At 40.7% G+C, this 19,872-nt stretch overlaps 2 protein-coding genes across 2 annotated transcripts; one reads left to right on the top strand and one right to left on the bottom strand.

The window, feature by feature from the left end:
• The first annotated feature begins 35 nt into the window (after positions 1 to 35).
• Positions 36 to 8,913, top strand: LOC113577126 (nuclear cap-binding protein subunit 1). The gene is made up of 23 exons (XM_027009611.2): positions 36 to 253; positions 1,003 to 1,091; positions 1,250 to 1,350; positions 1,454 to 1,610; positions 1,698 to 1,805; positions 1,904 to 2,025; positions 2,326 to 2,395; positions 2,631 to 2,846; positions 3,330 to 3,427; positions 3,752 to 3,815; positions 4,069 to 4,179; positions 4,710 to 4,774; positions 4,950 to 5,012; positions 5,554 to 5,628; positions 5,724 to 5,827; positions 6,032 to 6,154; positions 6,365 to 6,467; positions 6,719 to 6,812; positions 7,145 to 7,248; positions 7,335 to 7,452; positions 7,706 to 7,849; positions 8,041 to 8,154; positions 8,584 to 8,913. The coding sequence occupies exons 1-23, from the start codon at positions 220 to 222 to the stop codon at positions 8,695 to 8,697; spliced, it is 2,391 nt and encodes a 796-aa protein (XP_026865412.2). The 5' UTR covers positions 36 to 219; the 3' UTR covers positions 8,698 to 8,913.
• Positions 8,914 to 9,027: 114 nt separating this feature from the next.
• slc49a3 (solute carrier family 49 member 3) lies at positions 9,028 to 19,133 on the bottom strand. Its single transcript, XM_027009626.2, has 10 exons — positions 18,742 to 19,133; positions 14,279 to 14,437; positions 13,583 to 13,799; positions 13,386 to 13,462; positions 13,156 to 13,293; positions 12,884 to 13,000; positions 12,523 to 12,675; positions 11,723 to 11,880; positions 11,468 to 11,580; positions 9,028 to 10,702 (listed from the first exon to the last, which is right to left on the bottom strand). The coding sequence occupies exons 1-10, from the start codon at positions 18,886 to 18,888 to the stop codon at positions 10,521 to 10,523; spliced, it is 1,461 nt and encodes a 486-aa protein (XP_026865427.2). The 5' UTR covers positions 18,889 to 19,133; the 3' UTR covers positions 9,028 to 10,520.
• Between the last annotated feature and the right edge of the window lie 739 nt (positions 19,134 to 19,872).

Below are 19,872 nucleotides of genomic sequence, written 5' to 3'. Positions count from 1 at the left end.
ATACTTCCGGATACGAACCCCTTATACCCCGGATATGTTTCTTTGAGTCCGACCCCTTTTATTTTCAGCATTGGCCCGGCTGCTGTAGCTAATTAGTTAGCTATCTTTGAGACGTTTTAAGTTTGGTAAACTGAATTTTAGTTGTGTTGAATAATCATAAGGAAACGCGATATAATTGGTTTAAATACAATTTAAAAACCGATTAACTTAGGCGGTAAGATGTCAAGGAGAAGGCACAGCGACGAGAATGATGGTGAGATGATGTTAGCCAGCTAGAATGAGCCCTCTCGCACGGTATTCAAAGCTGTGGCACTGTTGCTAATTGTGGTGGTAACCTTACAAAAATGTGCAACAGCAACCAGACATACGTGTAGTAAGACCGCAATGTTTAGAGTGTCCTACAGGCTCCGTAATTTTGTATAGTTGCAGTTAATTTGCAAGCGTGCAAAGTATCTATGACAAATTTGCATGCTAGCCCCAAACTAGCTAGTTAGCCGCTAGCTAGCATGACTAGCTTTAGAGAGTAATGCTGTTGATTCATTCTCTCGCAGAGAGGGTGTTAGAGCGCCGTCACGTTAATTTTCTACTTACCTTTTCTATGTGGATGGCATGGTTTTATTGTAGTACTTTTGTGGTTAATGTAATTACTTATGCCTCTCTGGAAACGAGGCTGTAGCATTGTTTATTTACTCTTTCTTTTTCCCGCTCAATGAATATTCCCCATTACAGAGTAAACAGAAACGAAATATATTAGATAAGTAGATAACAGCCGTACTGGTTACATAGCAATAATATTGTTCTAAACACAGAAATTTAGTTATGTTTGGAATAGTAATATTATTATTATTATTATTATTATTATTATTATTATTATTATTATCTGTAAACAGGTAGGACTATATTATTACACTGTGGTCCTCTAGCAAGGATCTTTAGTCAACAGTAAGACAGCTGATTGCTGAATACTGTATGTAAAAATGGAAACACTGTCATCAACATCAGGTGGACAGCCTCATAAAAGGAGGAGGACGTCTGAGCCAATTGAAATCGAGGATCGGCTTGAATCATTGATTTGCAGAGTTGGAGAAAAGGTAAAATACTAAGCAAAATTTAATGCATTTTTTTCCAGTAGAAAAGCATTAAATAAGTTATTGGTGTTGTTTACAATTTTGGTTTTAATTGCAGTTAAGGCAAATAGTATGAACTTGTATTATTTTTTTCACTATTAACTTGGTCTCCCTCCTCCCAGAGTACCTCTTCTTTGGAGAGTAATTTGGAAGGTCTTGCAGGTGTCTTGGAAGCAGATCTCCCTAATTATAAAAATAAAATCTTGCGCATCTTGTGTGCTGTGTAAGTAATTTTTTTTTATGTCCTTCTAAAAGGTTTCCTATGTCTGTAATTCAGAATGTAATTTTCAAAATATTGCATGTGACTATAAAATGTTTTTTGACAGTGCACGACTGTTGCCAGAAAAGTTAACAGTGTACACTACACTGGTGGGCCTTTTAAATGCACGGAACTACAACTTTGGCGGGGAATTTGTTGAGGCTATGATCAGGCAGCTCAAGGAGACACTGAAGTCAAACCTCTACTCTGAAGCAGTTTACCTGGTATGTATTTTATACAATTAGCTAAGAAAGTTGAAGTGACACTCTTACTGTCTGCATTACTTCTGACCTGTTCTGTTGCTTGCTTAGGTGCGTTTCCTTAGTGACTTGGTAAACTGCCACGTCATTGCTGCTCCATCCATGGTTGCTATGTTTGAAAACTTTGTCAGTGTCACACAGGAGGAGGAAATACCACAGGTAATGTTCTAGATTTATTCAAACGGCTTCCACTGAGCTTCTTATTAGCCTATACATGGGAAGACTCCAGAGCATAACTAACGTGTGCACCTTTCCAGGTGCGCTCTGACTGGTATGTGTATGCTGTGCTGTCCTGTTTGCCCTGGGTTGGGAAAGAGCTCTATGAAAAGAAGGATGTGGAAATGGATCGACTTCTCAATCAGATTGATGGCTATCTGAAGTGCGTCCTTATTGTTATTTGCTTTTTTAATTAACTCTTTCCTTTGATAAAGGAAGCACATGAAGGAAATAATGATGTCAGAGTGCAGAGCTATTCGTTTCTGACTGTGCAGTCTAAATACATATTAAATTTGTCAAATGGCTTTCTTGGTCAGCATTTAATTAGGATTTTCTGTGTATGCCATTATGGAGGTTTTTCACTTGCCTGATAAAATAAAGAGAAAACTTTGTTGCTAGCATGAAGAGCAGCTGAAACTGTGAGGTTTCAGGTTTTGAAAGTAAAACCTGTGATGTTGTTCAGGAGGCGGCAGAAGGTCCATGTGCCCATGCTCCAGGTGTGGACAGCAGAGAAGCCCCACCCTCAGGAAGAGGTGAGGCTCATTCCTCCCCCAGGCCTACCCAGGCTGGCCTTTAGTTAGTCCTGACTAAGGAGACATGAAGCTATGAGCACTGAGCAGTGCAGAATGCAGTGAGCTTTGTAAGACCAAAGAAAACAAATCAAATTTGTAGTGTGTTAATTATTGTCAGTGGTGGGCGGGGCACTGAGAAGGGCTTGGAGTGAGATGTGGTAACTGTTATTTTACTTTAAATCCTCTCCTGTTCTAGTTCCTGGACTGTCTGTGGGCTCAGGTGCAGAAGTTGAAGAAGGATCGCTGGCAGGAGCGTCACATCCTGAGGCCGTACATTGCCTTCGACAGTGTGCTGTGTGAGGCCTTGCAGCACAACCTGCCCCCATTCACCCCACCAGCCCACTCTGACGAGGCACTCTACCCCATGCCTCGCGTCGTCTTCCGAATGTTTGACTACACTGATGCCCCTGAGGTGTGTCCTGGGCAGGGCTGGCCTAAGTGGAGGCCAGCAGCAAAACTTCTGCCTGTTAAAGCTTTTTAAATGTCAGTAAACTGTTTGAGTGTGTAATGGCTGTTTTTATATTCTCTATAAACATATCATTATAAACATGAGCTTTATAAGCTATTAATAAAATTTTGGAGCAGCCCAGATAAGGACTAAGGTTGAATTTTCCATTGGTGATTGACAAGTTAAGCTTTGCAAGTTAGTCCAAGACTACATGTCACCCTTATCTTATGGATTCTGCACACTCATCTTTACCCTGTTTTTAAACTTTGTTTCATTATTGATGTAACACAGAACCATTTGTATGAGGTGTCTCAAAAATAAAACCAGAGTTCAAGGACTCCTCCCCCTTTTCAATTTAATTTTCATTAAAAGCAGTTCCTACATCAGGACTCTGATGGCTAACTACAGTGTCTTGAGTGCTACAGTGCTGTGTTTGTGTGGTTTCAGGGTCCCGTAATGCCTGGCAGCCACTCTGTGGAGAGGTTTGTGATTGAAGAGAACCTACACTGCATCATCAAGTCTCACTGGAGAGAGAGGAAGACCTGGTGAGCGCTCTCACTGCACTTTAATGACACATTAAATATTCTTCAGTATTGCCTTACTGCCCTGAGGTCTCACTGCATGGTATTGTGTAACACACTACATCAGAGGTGAATGCGATATATCTTGGATATTGTAATCATGCGTGTTTATTTGCAAAGTTGATGAAACTGCTTAGACCACATTTGATTTCTGGGTAAAATGAGGGTGGAAAAATATGAAGTACGTGCAGCTCAATTTTTAATTTAAGTAGATTTAAGTATATTATTAAGACAGACTGCATTAACTAATATGCTGTTCTCTCTGTTATGTTTTGTGCTTGTCTTCAGTGCTGCTCAGTTGCTGAGCTATCCTGGCAAAAACAAGATTCCTTTGAACTATCACATTGTTGAGGTATGTTGTTAAAGTCTGCAGTAATTGCAGTACTTGACAAGTTTTTTTTTTTTTCTTTTTTCTTTATGATGACCGATTGTTGCCCTTATAGTGTCAGTCCCCACCAAAACTCCTTATAATGTTGAAAAACCATCGTACAAGATTCAGTTTTTTTTCCCCCTCCCCCAAGCATCAATAATTAGCACAGATGTCATGACTGTGATGTGTCTTGCGCACCACCTCTCACTGGGTAGCCCTTAATGTATGCCTCTAGGTGATCTTTGGGGAGCTGTTCCAGCTGCCTTCTCCTCCGCACATTGATGTGATGTACACGGCGTTACTGATCGAGCTCTGTAAGCTGCAGCCTGGGTCCCTGCCTCAAGTCGTATCCTTTCCTGCTGCTTCTCTCCTCAGAACACAGGTGTTTGCCACCAGTGCGCTGGCCTTGGGCCAATGAACGATATGAAAACCGCTTTTAATTTTTGGCCGCAGCATGACCGACTAGTTAACTACAAATATACATTTTTGAAAACCATCACTTGAAAAGATTATAACATTTTAAATCTGGCAAAGAATGCTGGGGCACATGCAAATGAAACAAAAATACTCCCGTATACATGACCAGTTACTGAGCTGTACTCAGAATGAAAAATGCTTGTCCAGAACAAGGGTGGTGTTCAAATTTTGGCTACAAATCAAACAAACATTGAGAACCTATTGACTGAAAATGATCAAAAGCCCTGGTAATGCGTGCTTCTTAACTGAATTTGCAACATGATAATGTTGTTGTGAAGATGATAATGTAAATTTAGGTTATCATTAATTATCACAATAACTCACAGATGGCCCTGCAGGTGTGTACATGGCCTGTATAGATTAAACTGGTTATGGATATTAACTCATGCGTTCACTCAGCTTGCCCAGGCCACAGAAATGCTGTACATGAGACTGGAGACCATGAACACAACATGCATAGACCGGTAAGTATGCAATACACCACCAGATTTGTCATAATCCACCTGGGAAAAATAATCATGCCTACTATAATAATAATGTTATTATTCTATGTATGTATTTATTTTTGAGAGTTAAAAGCTAGGTTATAGGTATGCGTTTTGAAACGGAGCAAACGTCAATTTTATTTTCCCTTTTCAGATTTATCAGCTGGTTCTCTCATCATCTGAGCAACTTTCAATTCAGATGGAGCTGGGATGACTGGTGAGCTCCACCTTATATCTGTATACATAACGCATCCACTCGGGGATAAGATGTAGTGTTTGCACATCCAGCTTCATGACTGCTTTTTCATCCATATTCATTAGTTTAATCTGATTTTAATTCCAAGATAATGACGCGTTGCTTGCACAGTGTTGCTCTCAGCAGAAGTGTTGCGTGCAGAGCTCTGCATGAGGGATTGGAACAGGTGGAACTGATTTATAAAGGAACGGGATGGGTGATAGCTTAAAAACCGTGAGCAGCAATTACTGAAACAGTATGGCTATTGCCAGACCACAACTACTCTATATTTTTAGTTTTCATGAAAATATTAAAAGTATTTGCTTTAATGCATGTGGTGATGTAACAGCTAGTGTTCGAAAATTCTTTAGTGTAGTACAAAATTAGTCTGCAAGTGACAGCAGTTCTCATTTGGTGCCTTAATAATTTTAGATGATTGGGTCCTTAATCATTTGACTTGAAACCTCATTCAACCAGTGTTGTATCGATTCCTTGTTTTGTGTTTTTTTTTATTTTATTTTAGGGCTGACTGTTTAACAGTGGACCTTGAAAAACCCAAGCCCAAATTTGTGAGAGAGGTGTTAGAAAAATGCATGAGGTGAGTTTTCTGTCTCATTGCACGATGGGAGAGTTGTTCATCCACCACATTCATCGTAATATTGTCAAACATGGGCATTTATTTGTGAATTGCAGGCTGTCCTATCACCAGCGGATAGTGGATATTGTGCCTCCTAGTTTCTCTGCTTTAATCCCAGCCGAACCACAGTACCACTACAAATATGGAGATGAGAGTAACAGTAAGTACTGGTGGCTATTTTAGTAACCTCTCAAATTCAGCAACTTGTTTTTGTATTCGTTAGCTGAATATAGACTGCTGTTTAATTCCCTTATTTAATATGATACTGGAGAACAGGAAAAGACAAGCATGTGTAATTGAAATGAACTTGTCAACGTGGTTTTTCTAGTTTGTAGGTGAAACTTTTCAAGTGATGATTTCACAGGTTCTTTGCCTGGCTATGCTGTGGCCATAGCAGTGGGGAATGCCATCAAGAACCGTGCCTCGAATGAGGAGATTCTAACCACCTTGAAAGAGCTGCCCAATCCCAACCAGGAGGAGGATGATGGTACATTACTTTCTGTAGTTCTCTTACTTTCTCATTACAGTATGCTGTAAATTTGTTGTTTTTCTATAACTGAAAGTCACTCCTTGTTGAACCTCTTGTTACTTAAGCAGATCGTCTGCATCATTTTACATTTGCATGCAAGTCTTAGACTCGGGGTAGTTTCTTTAAGGCGTGTGGAAGCTTTGAGACGCAGTTCTTCTCTCTCTCCAGATGAGGGCGATGGATTCAATCCACTGAAAATAGACGTGTTCCTGCAGACACTGCTTCACCTGGCTGCCAAGTCCTTCAGCCATTCCTTCAGTGCCCTTGCCAAGTGAGTGCAATGTTCCAGAGCCCCGGGCTTACTAGCCTGCAGCTCTCGTGGTCCCCCCCCACTCCCTACCATGGCTGACCAATGATGAGTAACCGTAAACGTCTGTTGTGGAGTGGACATCTTGTCTCATGTTCTAAGCAATGGAAACATGTCATATTGTTTGGCTGTGGAAAATTAGCAGTTTGGAGTATTTTTAAAATTATTATTTAAATACTAACTTTTTTATGCTGTGTTTTTTCCTTTTAATCTAGATTCCATGAAGTGCTAAAGACGCTAACTGAGAGCGATGAGGGGAAGCTGCACATTCTCAGGGTGGTTTATGAAGCCTGGAGGAACCACCCACAGGTCACAACCGTGCATTTTCCCTGTACACGCATTTCTCTCCCTCGGCTATACACAGCCCGATTCTCAGTCCTGTGGACATGGATCACAGAATCTTATATCTTGTCTGCTCTGGCCATCCTGATCTGAGTGCATGGTGTCATCAGGATTACTACTGCAAATCAGTACCGTAATGCGAAATACCCTAAGGATAAATTTATGAGTCAAAGTGGAGCAGAAAGCGTTCTCGTATTATGAATCTATTTTCTGTCATCACGGTTAGCTTCTTCAGACTAAGCAGCGCCTTTGGGCAACTTTATGCTTTCGTGTTTACGGTTGGCCTGTCTGCCTAGCAGATGATCTCAGTGCTGGTGGATAAGATGATTCGCACACAGATAGTTGACTGCGCTGCTGTGGCCAACTGGATCTTCTCTCCTGACATGGCTCATGATTTCACCAGGCAAGTCTTCATGACCTGAATTGCTTGCTCATGTTTTCTGTGCTCTACGGCCCCTAACGTTTGCTGTGCACGTATGCTGTGGTCAGGTTTTACGTGTGGGAGATTCTTCACTCCACCATCCGGAAGATGAACAAGCACGTGCAGAAGATCCAGAAGGAGCTGGAAGAGGCCAAGGATAAGCTGGAGAAGCAGCAGCACAAGAAGGTATGGAAAGAGCAGGGCCTCCCAACACATTGAAACTTGCGCCGAAACATGACACGCTGAAACCTGAACCCAGAGTGCCCTGCTGAGACACCGGTGCTGTGACTTGTCTGGCCAGCACAAATCGGGATGTGTTCATCATGATCGCTAGTCCAAGTCAGCAACGTCACCTGCAATAGCAAAGAGCCGCGGCTACCAGGCGGGGGAGGGCGTTGTGTTCGAAGCCTAATGAAGTTAAAAGCATGTTCATCTTTAGCAAAAGGACAGTGGTGATGAAGAGGACATGGAGAAGAACAGTGAAGATGAGGATGGTCAGCTTGAGGAGCAGATTGAGCGGCTGCAGGAGAAGGTGGAGTCAGCGCAGAGTGAACAGAAGAACCTCTTCCTCGTCATCTTCCAGGTAAGGCCCAAGTTCAGCCAGACTTAATATAGTTTTAAGTCTGTTGACAGAGTGTAGACATGCACAAACATACACCTAATGGATATCTACTGAGGTTTTAAAAAACCTAAACCTGCTTAGATTCTTTAGATTTTGAATAAGATGGTTTTTGTTTGAGAGATTATAACTACTCTCCCTCTCCCCCACCCAAGCGTTTCATCATGATATTGACTGAGCACTTGGTACGCTGTGAGACGGGGAGCGTAGACATCAACACTTGCTGGTACAAGAACTGCATTGAGCGACTGCAGCAGATCTTCCTCATGGTACTCTTCATTTCATATACCATTGAGAAATGGGAAGGTGGAGCCGTCGCTTTATAGACGGACATATCAGTTTAGTCAACATTTCTACTATAGATGAAAGCAGTGCTCTCGGTAGATGGTTATTAAACAGCAGGTATCTCATAAATGGCTGTTAAGTCTCTTTGAGGTAAAATCAACTATGATCTACATACATTAAAATTTTTGCTAATGATGCAACCTTATCTGCAGGACCACAGAACTCATGGTGGATGCTGTTATTAAACAAAGCTGCAATTCTTAACAAATCCCCTTATAGTAACAGACAGACATTGGTCTAAGAACAGCAAACCCTTGTACTGCACATGTAAAATGCTTCTGGTAGGTATCTGTTGGTAATTATAAGGCTACATTTCATAACTGCACCAATTTGTTCCTCTGTGCAATTGGCAGCATCATGTGACCATCCAGCAGTACATGGGAACCTTGGAGAACCTGCTCTTCACAGCCGAGCTGGACCACCACATCCTGGCTGTGTACCAGCAATTCTGCGCCCTTCAGCTATGAGGATGCAGCGGAGGCTCTACAGCTAAGCGCCGAGCTAAGACCCCCCCCCCCCCCCCCCAGTTCGAATGTTTAGCTTTGGCTTGTATGTTGTATGGCATTCAAAGTATTGGTTATGTCCACCAAATGAGATGAGCTTTGGAAATGGTTTTGTTTTGGCCTCCAGTAGTGCTACTGGAGGGCTATTGATACTCGTGTAGATTCCCCCCCCCCCCCCCCCCCCCCTCCTTCATTTCCCCCCTTTTGGTTCTGTGCTGGCCATAAAACTGAGGTCTTTTTAAAACTCAAGGTTAATTGGGCAGGTGCAGTGTTTTTCTTTTTCCTTTTTTTTTTGGGGGGGGGGGACCTGATCTCAGAAATGTCAGCATTTTTATATGTATTTTATGTGTTTTTGATTGGAAGAGGATTGATTAAATAAGTTGAGAGTCTAAGCCTGCATTGTTTAAGCTCTTCTGATGCTGTAATGGGGTATTTTGGAACTGTAAAGAAATACACTGAAATGTCTTCCTTTTTTAAAAAAGTCTCATTTTTGTTTTTTCTACTGATTTAAATTACACAATTGTTTTGATATAAAATATGAATGAGACCAGTTACCCAACACCCTGGGTGTTTATTGTCTAAACCCTTCAATAACAGATTATTTTGTGTGTAGAGTGCAGTTAGGTGTAATTTTCTGTTTAAAAATTACACACACTTGCCTTAGCTGTCCACTGTGGAGAATGTGCCGACTACTAAATTTGTCAGAGTTACAAGACAGGTCTCCAGGTCTAAGAGATGCTTTGAAGGTAGCCTGATAAAGGATGAAATGATTTGTTATATATTCTAATTGGCAAGTGAGAATATATACATTTGACTTGACTAGAACTACCCCCTCTAAAACAAGCTTGCTATGTATGTTTGCTATGTAAGAATATAGGTTTGTCCATGGTCCAGTTTTTCGCTGGGTTGGCCACTGCTGCATCATTGTAAAAACCCAAAATGACTCAGGATGTGTTGCAGCAAAGTTGTTTATTTTAAATACTAAAAAAAAGTAATCCATAATCTGTATTACCAAATGAACATGCTGTAAAAGTACTACATGTTGACAGAAAAAGCAATTACATGGCCATTTTAGATAGATGGGTATACCTTTTTAATAACAATTATTAATCCAGTATATTTTTTTTTAGGTAGGCAACATGCCTCAAGATTTTGTACATATGTGAAATGGCTGTGTATCTAGTTTCTATTCTATGCCTTTGTCTTCAGGTAACAGAGCACCAGCTGCCCATAAGAGTTAGACATTTGAAATCTTTTCAGCATTATTGTCCATGCTGGTTCTGTCATCTGCACTGTATTACTTCACAAAGCAGCTATTGCATAGTTATTGTTGAGTAAAAAATGACTAGTTTGTTTAAGTATTGTCTTATATACATTTAGTGCCACTTAGAACATAGATTTGCACGATTTTTAAAGGGCTGCTTCTTCAGACCAAAACAGTCCTTTATGTAGATGTAAAAAAATAAGGGAACTTTAATAGTGGATTTACTTTTGGCATTACAATTTATCCCAAGACTAGGCTTAATCCATGTCCAGGAAACTGACCTTTAATAGTTATAAATTATCGTGTTACAGTTCGATAACCTAGAATAAAAAAAACTTTAAAATAATCTGCTGGAATAATGATGCGATTATTTAGAAGTAATTTGTGCATCAAGTAAAAAAACATTTCTGTGCAGTCGAGGATGAACTTAAACACCTGCAAATTTGATCCTGGTGCATGTTTTCAAAACCATGTTTTCAAAACAAAAGTCACTGCTACAGAATTCAGTAGGTCATCTGGCACCTCAGGCATGCGAGCCCCTGCCGGCCTGCCTTCCTAGCGCCTGCTCCGGCATTGCCTGTGAGGACTCGTCCCTAGCCTCCACCACCGCGGCCTCTGTGCGGAGCCGCCGGTACTCCGTGCGGAAGATGATCACGAAGCCGCAGGAACCCAGACAGCACAGCCCCGCCATCACCAGAACTGGCACTGTGTGTGTGTGTGCACAAATGGAACAGAAGAAAGAGAGGGGAGGACGAGACAAATCAATGGCTGGAGCTCAGCCAAATCACTATCATTATCAAGACATGTCCGGCCAAGAAACACGGAGAGGATGTCTGTGTTGGCGTGTTCCCTCACTGGCCTGCTGCCACTCTTCATACAAGGGATAGTTATTCGGGGAGGCGGGCATGAGAATGACGCAGTAAACGCCAACAATGGACACAAAGGTAAAAAAAGTCTTTGCTGAGATTGCCACTTTTAGCATACCAACATGTGGGCTTATACGTACAAATACTGTAGCTTCTCATACTAAGAAGTTGATCACATTTTAGCTTGCATATGCTAAGGGGGAACAAACATTTAGGGTGAGCCTGATGAGTGAGAGTTTACATCACACTATTTTTCTGAGGTGCTACGTATGTATGGTAATAATGACCGTATACCAGTCTGAGGTTTAACTATGCAGAGCCACAAATTGGGTAACTACAAATTAGCTGACAACTTGAGCTGTGAATTCTAGTGATCTGTGGTTTGCTATGCTGGTACTCAATTGCACTGATAATTGCTTATACTTACGTAATTTACCGTGCGGTTTGTACGTTTCGGCAACTCTCAAGTCACATTTTGAATGAACGTGTGGTTTTCATGCCTCTGTTTTTTCTTCACAGAACGTACACGGTCATAGGCTCACTCCTGCTAGGCTTCTCATGTCACACTAAGAGGAAGTCTGTGCTGGTCAAATTGCACCCTCACCCATCCAGTTCAGGTTGGCATCGCCACCGGCAGCACATTTGGAGAGAGAGGAATCCGCCTTCGTTGTGGTGAGGGCTTGCAGCAGTACGATATAGATGATTGACTGGACCTGCCTAATGAACCGAGACCAAACACTAACTCGGTCACAGCCTACTTCACAGGAAGAGTAAATAGCTCTACTGAACCCAAAAATGTACAGTGTATATGATCAAGGCCTTATAAAGTGTATACTGTATTGTGTGAAATCATACATACCCTGAAATAAAGATCATTCCAGCTGAAGTTGCCTCTCCGACTGGATAGGAGCACTCAACTGACAGCTCCATGGCAACTGGATAGACAGCGAATCCAAACAAGCCAAAGAGGACACAAGCGACAATAACAATGGCTTTCTGCTCCCTCATCTGGGAAACCTGGTTGGAACCACAGCATAGAGATCATACTGAATTCAACATGGATTTTGTATTTTGCCTCCCAGTTGCTAGTGTATAGTTATTGTTGTCGAGTCAAAAAATGATTTTACTCTGTATAAGTATTTTCTCATATACCTTTAGTACCACTTAGAACATAGATTTTCACATTTTCTTTTAAGGGCTGATTCTTCAGACCAAAACGGTCCTTTATGTAGATGAGAGAAAAAAGGGAACTTCAATAGTGAATCACCACTGGCATTAAAATTTAGCGCAAGACCAGGCTTAATCCATGTCCAGGAAACTGGCCTTAATAGTTATAAATTATCATGTTACAAGTCAATACACTAGAATAAAAAACTAAAAATAATCTGCTGGAATATTGATGCTATTATTTAGAAGTAATTAGTAAATAAAATTAGTGCATTAAGTATAAATAATTACTGTGACCTGCAAATTTGATCCTGGTGCATGTTTTAAAAACCAGACAATGAAGCAAAAGTCACTGCTACAGAATTCAGTAGGTCATCTGGCACCTCAGGCATGTAAGCTCCTGTTGGCCTGCCTTCCTAGTGCCTGCTCTGCATTGCCTGCTAAAATGACTGGATGTCCTAAATGCCTCAAGGGTCTCAATATTCCACTCACCACTGCAAAGGCAGTGCAGGACAGAGATGTAAGGCACATGCTTATTTTGGTGGCTTCTGTGAACCTCTTCGTCTTGTCCACCAACAGGCTGAGGAAGGCAGCGCCGATCACACCAAACACAATGAAGAGGGCACCGCACAGCCCTGCAAAGTCCTGCCACAGCCAGTCAACGAGCCAATGAAACATTTCATTGTGTTATATGCACCAATTTATTTTAACTGCATTTTAGTCATTGAAAATGCACTGCATTGTTTAAAAAAAAAAAGGAAAAATTCCAAAGGTGAAAATACAAAGAGGCTATTTTTGGTGTAAGCCTTCTGAAAGGAAAGGCAGATTCGGTCCCATGCAGTGGCTAACTTACACTGGAGTAACCTTTGACACAGAGGATCTGCTCCAGAAGGGTGGAGAAGCAGGTGAAGATGGCAATCCCTGAACCAAAACTCAACAGCAGCATCACATAGGCCTTGTTTGTCAGCAGCTGCAGGGGTGACGGAGAGAGTACATCTCCCGTTACAGGAGAAGGTGGTGCAGGGAGCTTGGCCAGCACATAACTAGCTGAAGTTATGTCCCAATGGTACTAGTGGTACAGGATTCTTAGATTTGAATGTGTAGATTTGTATGTGTTCAGAGTACCAGTTTAATGCCCTGTAGGAACGGCTCAGAGTTGGAGGTGTCTGCACTGGCAGAGGGTGGCGTTGGGGGAACACTCTCCCGGATCCCTACCGTTGCTAGGAAACAGACTACGATGGCAGGTATAGCATAAATAAAGAGCTGTAACAATGACAGAGAGCATCAGTGTAAGGGACATATGCTCTATCATTAATGGATGCACATTGCTTTATGACCATTCATTTATGTCTTACCAGCATAAGAAGACTGTTGGTACCACTAACGATCATTGGTGAGAAGATATTTGCAAAAAGCAGTCCGAGTGGATTTGCTGGAAAATGGATATTTTCTATAAATATTTTACCCTTATTTAAACATAAGGAACATTACTATTAGTTATTTCACTTTCCCTTTTCAGAACATCATCTAAAACTATTCATGAGTGACTCACACATGGAGGCGATCATGTTGGCTGTAGCACGCTGGTGCTCAGGGAACCAGAGAGCCGCCAGTTTGGTAGGGGAGAAGATGAACAGAGGCTGGGCCAGAGCACCCAGTGTCTGGCCTCCCATGATTGTGGGGAACGTGGCCCACTGTGGGACAGAGCTGAGCACGCCCACCACCCGCATCACGCTCCCTGTCATGTTGAGCCAGGAGCCCAGGATCATCTGAGGAAGTCACAGCAAACATACGCACAGGGACCAGCTAAGGGAAGGTCAGCCTCCAGCAAGGGCTCACCAGCTTTTCAATATGCCAAACATGCTTCTGACCCAAATCCATAGTGCAGACCTATCATTTAGCCACCTTTTTTGTATTATGATTGGAGTAAATATAGACAAGGTTTTGCTCACAGTTGCTTCATATCTACCTTTATTTTCAAAGCCTTAATTTTATTCAATATTTATACACATTTTTTACCTTTTACTGTAGCTAAACCCTCTTTCTGTATCATACATGCACGAGTACACCCCCTGTTTGTGTTATACCTGTACAAGTACAGTAATAGCATTAGTCTTAAACTCAGTAATCTTCCCACAACAATATGTCTCAAAAATGTACCAGCTATAAAATCACACAGGTAATACAATTTATGAGCTATTTGGAAAGGAAAGGCTAATAAAACATAAAAGTGTGCTATTCTGCTCACGGTCAGCCGCAGTCCCAGTGTATCCAGCATCCATGTGGTGACAAAGCCCAGGGGGATGGCCACTACCATGTAGACAACCGAGAGCCAGTTGACCTGGTCCAGAGAAATGGACAGCTTCTCTGCCACGTGATCCGCCACGGGCGCGAAGGTCAGCCATTGCTGCAGAGCAAAAGGCAAACAACACAGCGGCCAACTAGTTGATACCATTCAGTAAACTGAGAGGGAGATGAAGTGTGTGCATAGGTAAAAATACAACACTCAATTCAGACCACCTAGAGTAATACCTATGAGTGAATCTGACGTGTTTAATGCGTCAGCAAAACAGTCTGTTTTTTCTTTGACAAGGTATATTAATTTATTGTATTCAAAATGTACCATACCACTGTGTTAATTGTGGTTATGACAAAACTAACTTTTACACTGTTTTACACTTTTGTCATAACTACTTTTACTTCCATATATCACAGTATGGAACTATAAAAGCACAATTCAACTCACATGACCTGAGCCGGTTATACTGGACAGCATTTTAATTCATTGACAGTGCAGAAACTATTAATGTTCACAGTTCTCAGTTCTTAGAAGGATCCATCAGTGAACGCACTGGCTTCAGTGTTAGTGTTACTCTTGGCAACTTTTCAAATCATTGACAAAGTCCCCAGCCTCAGTAGACGGACAGCTTATGGAACTGCTCTGCCCCCAGTTGTGTGATCAGAGTTATAAGGATATGACACACAAAAGTCTTATGACCTGGCCTCCCCGACATGTCTGATAAACCCAACTACTAACAGATGTGTTTTAATAATACAAATACAGCAGTGAGAATTGTGACCAAGTCAGCAGCTCACCAGTAGTAATACGTCAAGACTCCACACAACAAGAGGCATTATTAACGCTCAGAAATAATAGATTTATGCAGCTGAGTGGGACTACTGTCAGCTGATGTGATCTCACAATGGCTTTACTGTTCGGCAGCAGAACCAGTGCAAAGACTGTCTGCAAAAACAGATGGAAACTGGGACATCTTAAATTCGCAGCCAACATTAAAAAAAAACAGCTTGTCAATTTGTGTGCTTTCCAAATTCTTTGTGTTATGCTTTATTTTAGCTAGTCAATTAGTGCTAATTATGTTTTCTTAAAATATTTTGGAAGACATTTTTATTAGCAGAAAATTCATCCACTTCTTTTGGGAACAAAAAAGGGAACTTGCATTACTGTACATCACTGGGAAATAATCTGTAGAGTGGAGGGACATTTTGTTTTCATTTTATTTTTATTTACTTAGTTAATTTGTTTAATAACGGTGTTATTGCTCTTTGATATGGTATTACGAGTTCCTTGCGTTCAACTGTCCAATAGCTCTCCCCCGATTCCACAGGACGGCAACAGTTTCTCTGACTTCACTCATCATACCCTTCACGCGTGGGAAAGCTAGAACAACAGGGTGGTCCTCCAGTACCTGAATGACCACCACCCCCCTCCATTCAGACTTCTCATTTCTTACATTGGAGCTGTGAATGGTTCTTCTGATTAAAGACAGTAGAAATCTAGTACTCTGTCCCCATAACTGGACTTTAATAGAGCTTAAAGTTCTGATTTTATAGGGTTTTGATGGAACAGAATATTCCATAGTAACAAGTTTGCTCAATGAGACAAACTAAGAAAGAGGATGGTGTTTCACCCTGCCAAGAAATTTTAATACAAGAAAGAAAAATGAAACCCTTTTGAATACCTGGATTTTTGCATGAATGGCTTCTAAAACGTGATTTGATTTAAGTCAATCTTAAGTAGCCATCAACCTACACAATATTTTACATTACCTTTAATGCATGAAGGACATTAAAGAAAAAAATCCATGAGCCTCTAGGACAATTATTTATTTAAACGAGAGTAATGGAGTCAAATGTTACTGTCAATTTAGGTGCAGATTTGACTTGCTCTGCCATTTCAATTTTGGTTGTCTACTCTTCACAACAGAATTCTGTTGCAATACGTGTGATATGGCCCAATCAGAACAGATTTGGAGAATCGTAGAAAAAAAAAGTAAAACGTTGAAAAGACTTGAAGAAGTTGCAAAAGAATATATATATATATATATATATATATATATATATATATATATATATATATAAATATAAATATATAAATTATATATACATATATATATATATATATATATATATATATATATATATATATATATATATATATATATAATATAAATATAAATATATATAAAATATTATATTATATTATATTATATTATATTATATACACATACACACAGACCCACCAAGGAGAAACAAAGCTGTTCTGCTGTTCTGGCCTGAATCCTCTCAACCAGATCACCACAGACAGAAAGGGACATTGACTCACTGGAAGAGACCAGTGAGTCAATGACCAAGAGACCAGAATCTACAGCAAGGACAGTGGAATGTAATTTGGTCTGGAGAAGTCTGATTAGTTAAGGAAAGAGCTGAGGAAGAGGAAACATGATGAAGATAGAGGGAATTAAACCATCACAAGGCCATATAACAGATGCGGAGGACAGCTATGTAGAGATTCTTTAATCACATGGGATCCATGAAGTGGAAACCAGAAAGACACATTCCAATAAATCCATAGAGTAAGCCAGGTCCTCCAGGACCAGCTGAATGGGAATAATAAGAGATCAAAGCTGCAAGCATATATCTGCTGCCAGTCATCAGCTAACAAAATAACACCCAGCTAGCACAATAACGAAGACAGCAGCTGGAAACTGTCTATATCAAGACCAAAAAACTCCTCACAATGCACAGAGCACTCCCACCAATGATACAACATCCAAAGGATTTACACCAGCTGGAAAGAGGGCAAAGGGGCTATCCAGGATGAGACACAGAAAATCCATGAATACACCCAAGCAATGGCCCCCAAGGATGAGCTAATGAGAGACATGGATAACATGGAAGTAGAAACATGATGCCATGACAGGATAAGCCCATCCATGGAATTACAGATGAGGATGCAAGACAATCTTTACAATGGCTGGAAAAGGCATGACTAGAGTCACTAATCATTGCAGCACAAGAAAAAGCACTAAACACTGTGTCAATCGAAGCAGGAGTGTATAAAGGCAAACAAGACCCAAGATACTGACTGCACAAAGAACCCCTGAGACAAGCCAGCCCCTAGTAGCAGGAATGAGAGACACAACATATAAACTACTATGTACCATCAAACATCCAAACCTCATCTCAACTTTGAAGCATGATGGAAACAATATAATGATGTGAGGCTGATTTCCTGCCTGAGGGCCTGGATGAAATATATTCATTAAAAGAGACCAAAAAATTCCAAAGTGAATGAAGAAATTCAGGATTACAATGTCAGGGCACTTGTCTGTGATCTAGAACTCAAAAGAGATTGGGTCATGCACCATCACAATAATCCAAAACATAAGGAAAAGTATCGACAGCAGCAGCTCGGAGTGAAGTGATTCTATATTTTATAATTGACAAGATCTGAAACAAGCCCTTCAGAGCAAAGGTTTCCAATATTATACATAAATTGAAATAGTTTTGTATCAAGGACCATACCTCCTAAATGCTGAGCAGGACTAAACAGCTGTAAAAAGCTTAGTTACTAAAGAGAAATGTTCACATACTACTTACACCAATAACCATTGTTTAAACATTTACAGCACTTGTCAGAAGCCCTTGTTCCGAGAGAATTACCGGAGTACTTTGTGGTCTTTATCAATTACTATCTTCACTTGAGCAGATAAGTCAATGTTAGGAATGGAGTGTGTAACCAGATGAGAAAATGCAAACACACCGATTCTTCAGTGGCTACACTCTTAATTTATCAGTGTTAGTCTCAGCTATAATTCACACCCAAAGTTAACACGAAACTGCACCTGGACTAATAAATTACTGATCATCACACCAGGACTAGACTGAAAGCGACAGAGCCAAGCAGGTTGTATACTAAAAACCCACAGCTTACCTTAGCAAATAGAGGATGTAGCCCGAAGGGAAAACACTACAACAACTTAAACCATTCGATCAATATAGATACAGCACTGTAAAATGTTTTGTGTGTTGTATTTATTATGACCTAAGCGATGATAAGATCACATATTAGGTACTATGTAGAAATCCACGCAATTCCTACGGGCGCTTAACTGTACAACCGTGATATTTCATTATAATATAGCATGGATACGTTTCCAAAACACTGAAATGCGGAGATAATATCTTCTGAGTACAAATTAAAAGCGCTCATATCTTGCCTTGGTGTTTTAATCTGAAATTATCCCGTCCGCAATGAAAATATGTGGGTCATACAAAACCAGCAGGACCTAATTACCCCTCTTATTGATCGGAAGTGTGTTACTTTGATCCCTTGTCGACCTACTTTGGTGTGCGATAAGGATATATTGTATTTCCTAGGTTTAGAACAGACTTTGTTGAATGACCTACCACTGAATTAGAGCAATTTAGTAGGCAAAGTATACATAAAATAAGCCATCTTCTTTTGTACACTCTGAAGTCAGCCGTTTTCCTTCGTGTCGAATTATATTCATCTCGTGTTTCGGTGGAACTGGTGCTGAGTACTCCATCATCCATGAGTCAAGTTGTACAGTGAGAAAATGAAACAATCACGACGTAAGATAAAGTTTTCAAGCAGGAGCATAACTGAGTTTAAAAACTGAAACTATTCTTAGTGAAATCCGTTTCATCCATGAAAAGCAAATAATAGTAACTGTACTCCGTAGCAAAAGGTCCACGTCAGTCCACGATAACAGGTAATGAAATCATAACACAGTATAGAACGGTAAAAAGATGGTAGACCCTGAACCGGTTAGTCTAGAACGCCGCGCGACACCTAGATAACCACGCCCTGTGACTCGTGACTCATGACTCACGGCACGTGGCGCTGCATGCACGTGCCATTTTATTAGAAACATCTAGCTTGTAAATAGACCTTTTAGGTGAAAAGTTATAAATAGCCTATCTATAGTACAACTTCTAGTCCTTTATCGACGATCAGTCTCTGACAACATATATATTAGTGGCAGGCCTCTCAACTCAGCGGTGACATTGAGGTGTAAAATACAAGCGACACTATCAAAAAATAACAGATGGACAGATGTGTGTAGGTCTGTAATTGCATACTTCATAGACTACCTATGGGTTTGATGCACTTATTACACTAGCTACAATGGCGCTGGTGTTTATAATTTTACCATACCGTAATTTTCAACGTCATCCGCAAATGATTCAGATGTGTATTTATTTATTTATTTATTTATAAAAGGCTATGTTGTAAGCATTTCAAGAAATAAAGATAAGCAATACCTCTGAAGCATTACCACCTCAATTAGCCAACATTTAGCTACTTTCAGTATTCGTATTTCATCCAAAAGTACTTCCAAGTCGCGTCTCCCAAATATTATCAATGTAACTTTCTAACATGAATGAGGCAAGTCACCGTTATACTGTATTTAATCCCGGACTCCACACCTCACTCATTCAATTCTCCACCCCACCGTGAACTCCGCGCATGCGCAACAGGGCCTCGAGTGTGGCGTTTCGGCCTGTTTCGGAATT

Source organism: Electrophorus electricus, chromosome 2 (assembly GCF_013358815.1).
Source record: "Electrophorus electricus isolate fEleEle1 chromosome 2, fEleEle1.pri, whole genome shotgun sequence".
Taxonomy (NCBI): Eukaryota; Metazoa; Chordata; class Actinopteri; order Gymnotiformes; family Gymnotidae; genus Electrophorus; species Electrophorus electricus.
Note: the sequence above shows the minus strand (reverse complement) of the source record. Positions and strands in the feature narration are given on the sequence as shown.

What these genes read in the sequence shown, in the direction of transcription:
- LOC113577126 (XM_027009611.2), top strand. Translation starts at nt 220, where the DNA reads ATGTCAAGGAGAAGGCACAGCGACGAGAATGATG. An exon ending in TCCTTCAGTGCCCTTGCCAA is followed by an intron (nt 6,468 to 6,718) that starts GTGAGTGCAATG and finishes CTTTTAATCTAG; the next exon opens with ATTCCATGAAGTGCTAAAGA. An exon ending in TCTTCCTCGTCATCTTCCAG is followed by an intron (nt 7,850 to 8,040) that starts GTAAGGCCCAAG and finishes CCCCCACCCAAG; the next exon opens with CGTTTCATCATGATATTGAC.
- slc49a3 (XM_027009626.2), bottom strand. Translation starts at nt 18,888, where the DNA reads ATGGATGATGGAGTACTCAGCACCAGTTCCACCGAAACACGAGATGAA. An exon ending in TCCTACAGGGCATTAAACTG is followed by an intron (nt 13,001 to 13,155) that starts GTACTCTGAACA and finishes TCACCCCTGCAG; the next exon opens with CTGCTGACAAACAAGGCCTA. An exon ending in GTGTCAAAGGTTACTCCAGT is followed by an intron (nt 12,676 to 12,883) that starts GTAAGTTAGCCA and finishes TGGCTGTGGCAG; the next exon opens with GACTTTGCAGGGCTGTGCGG.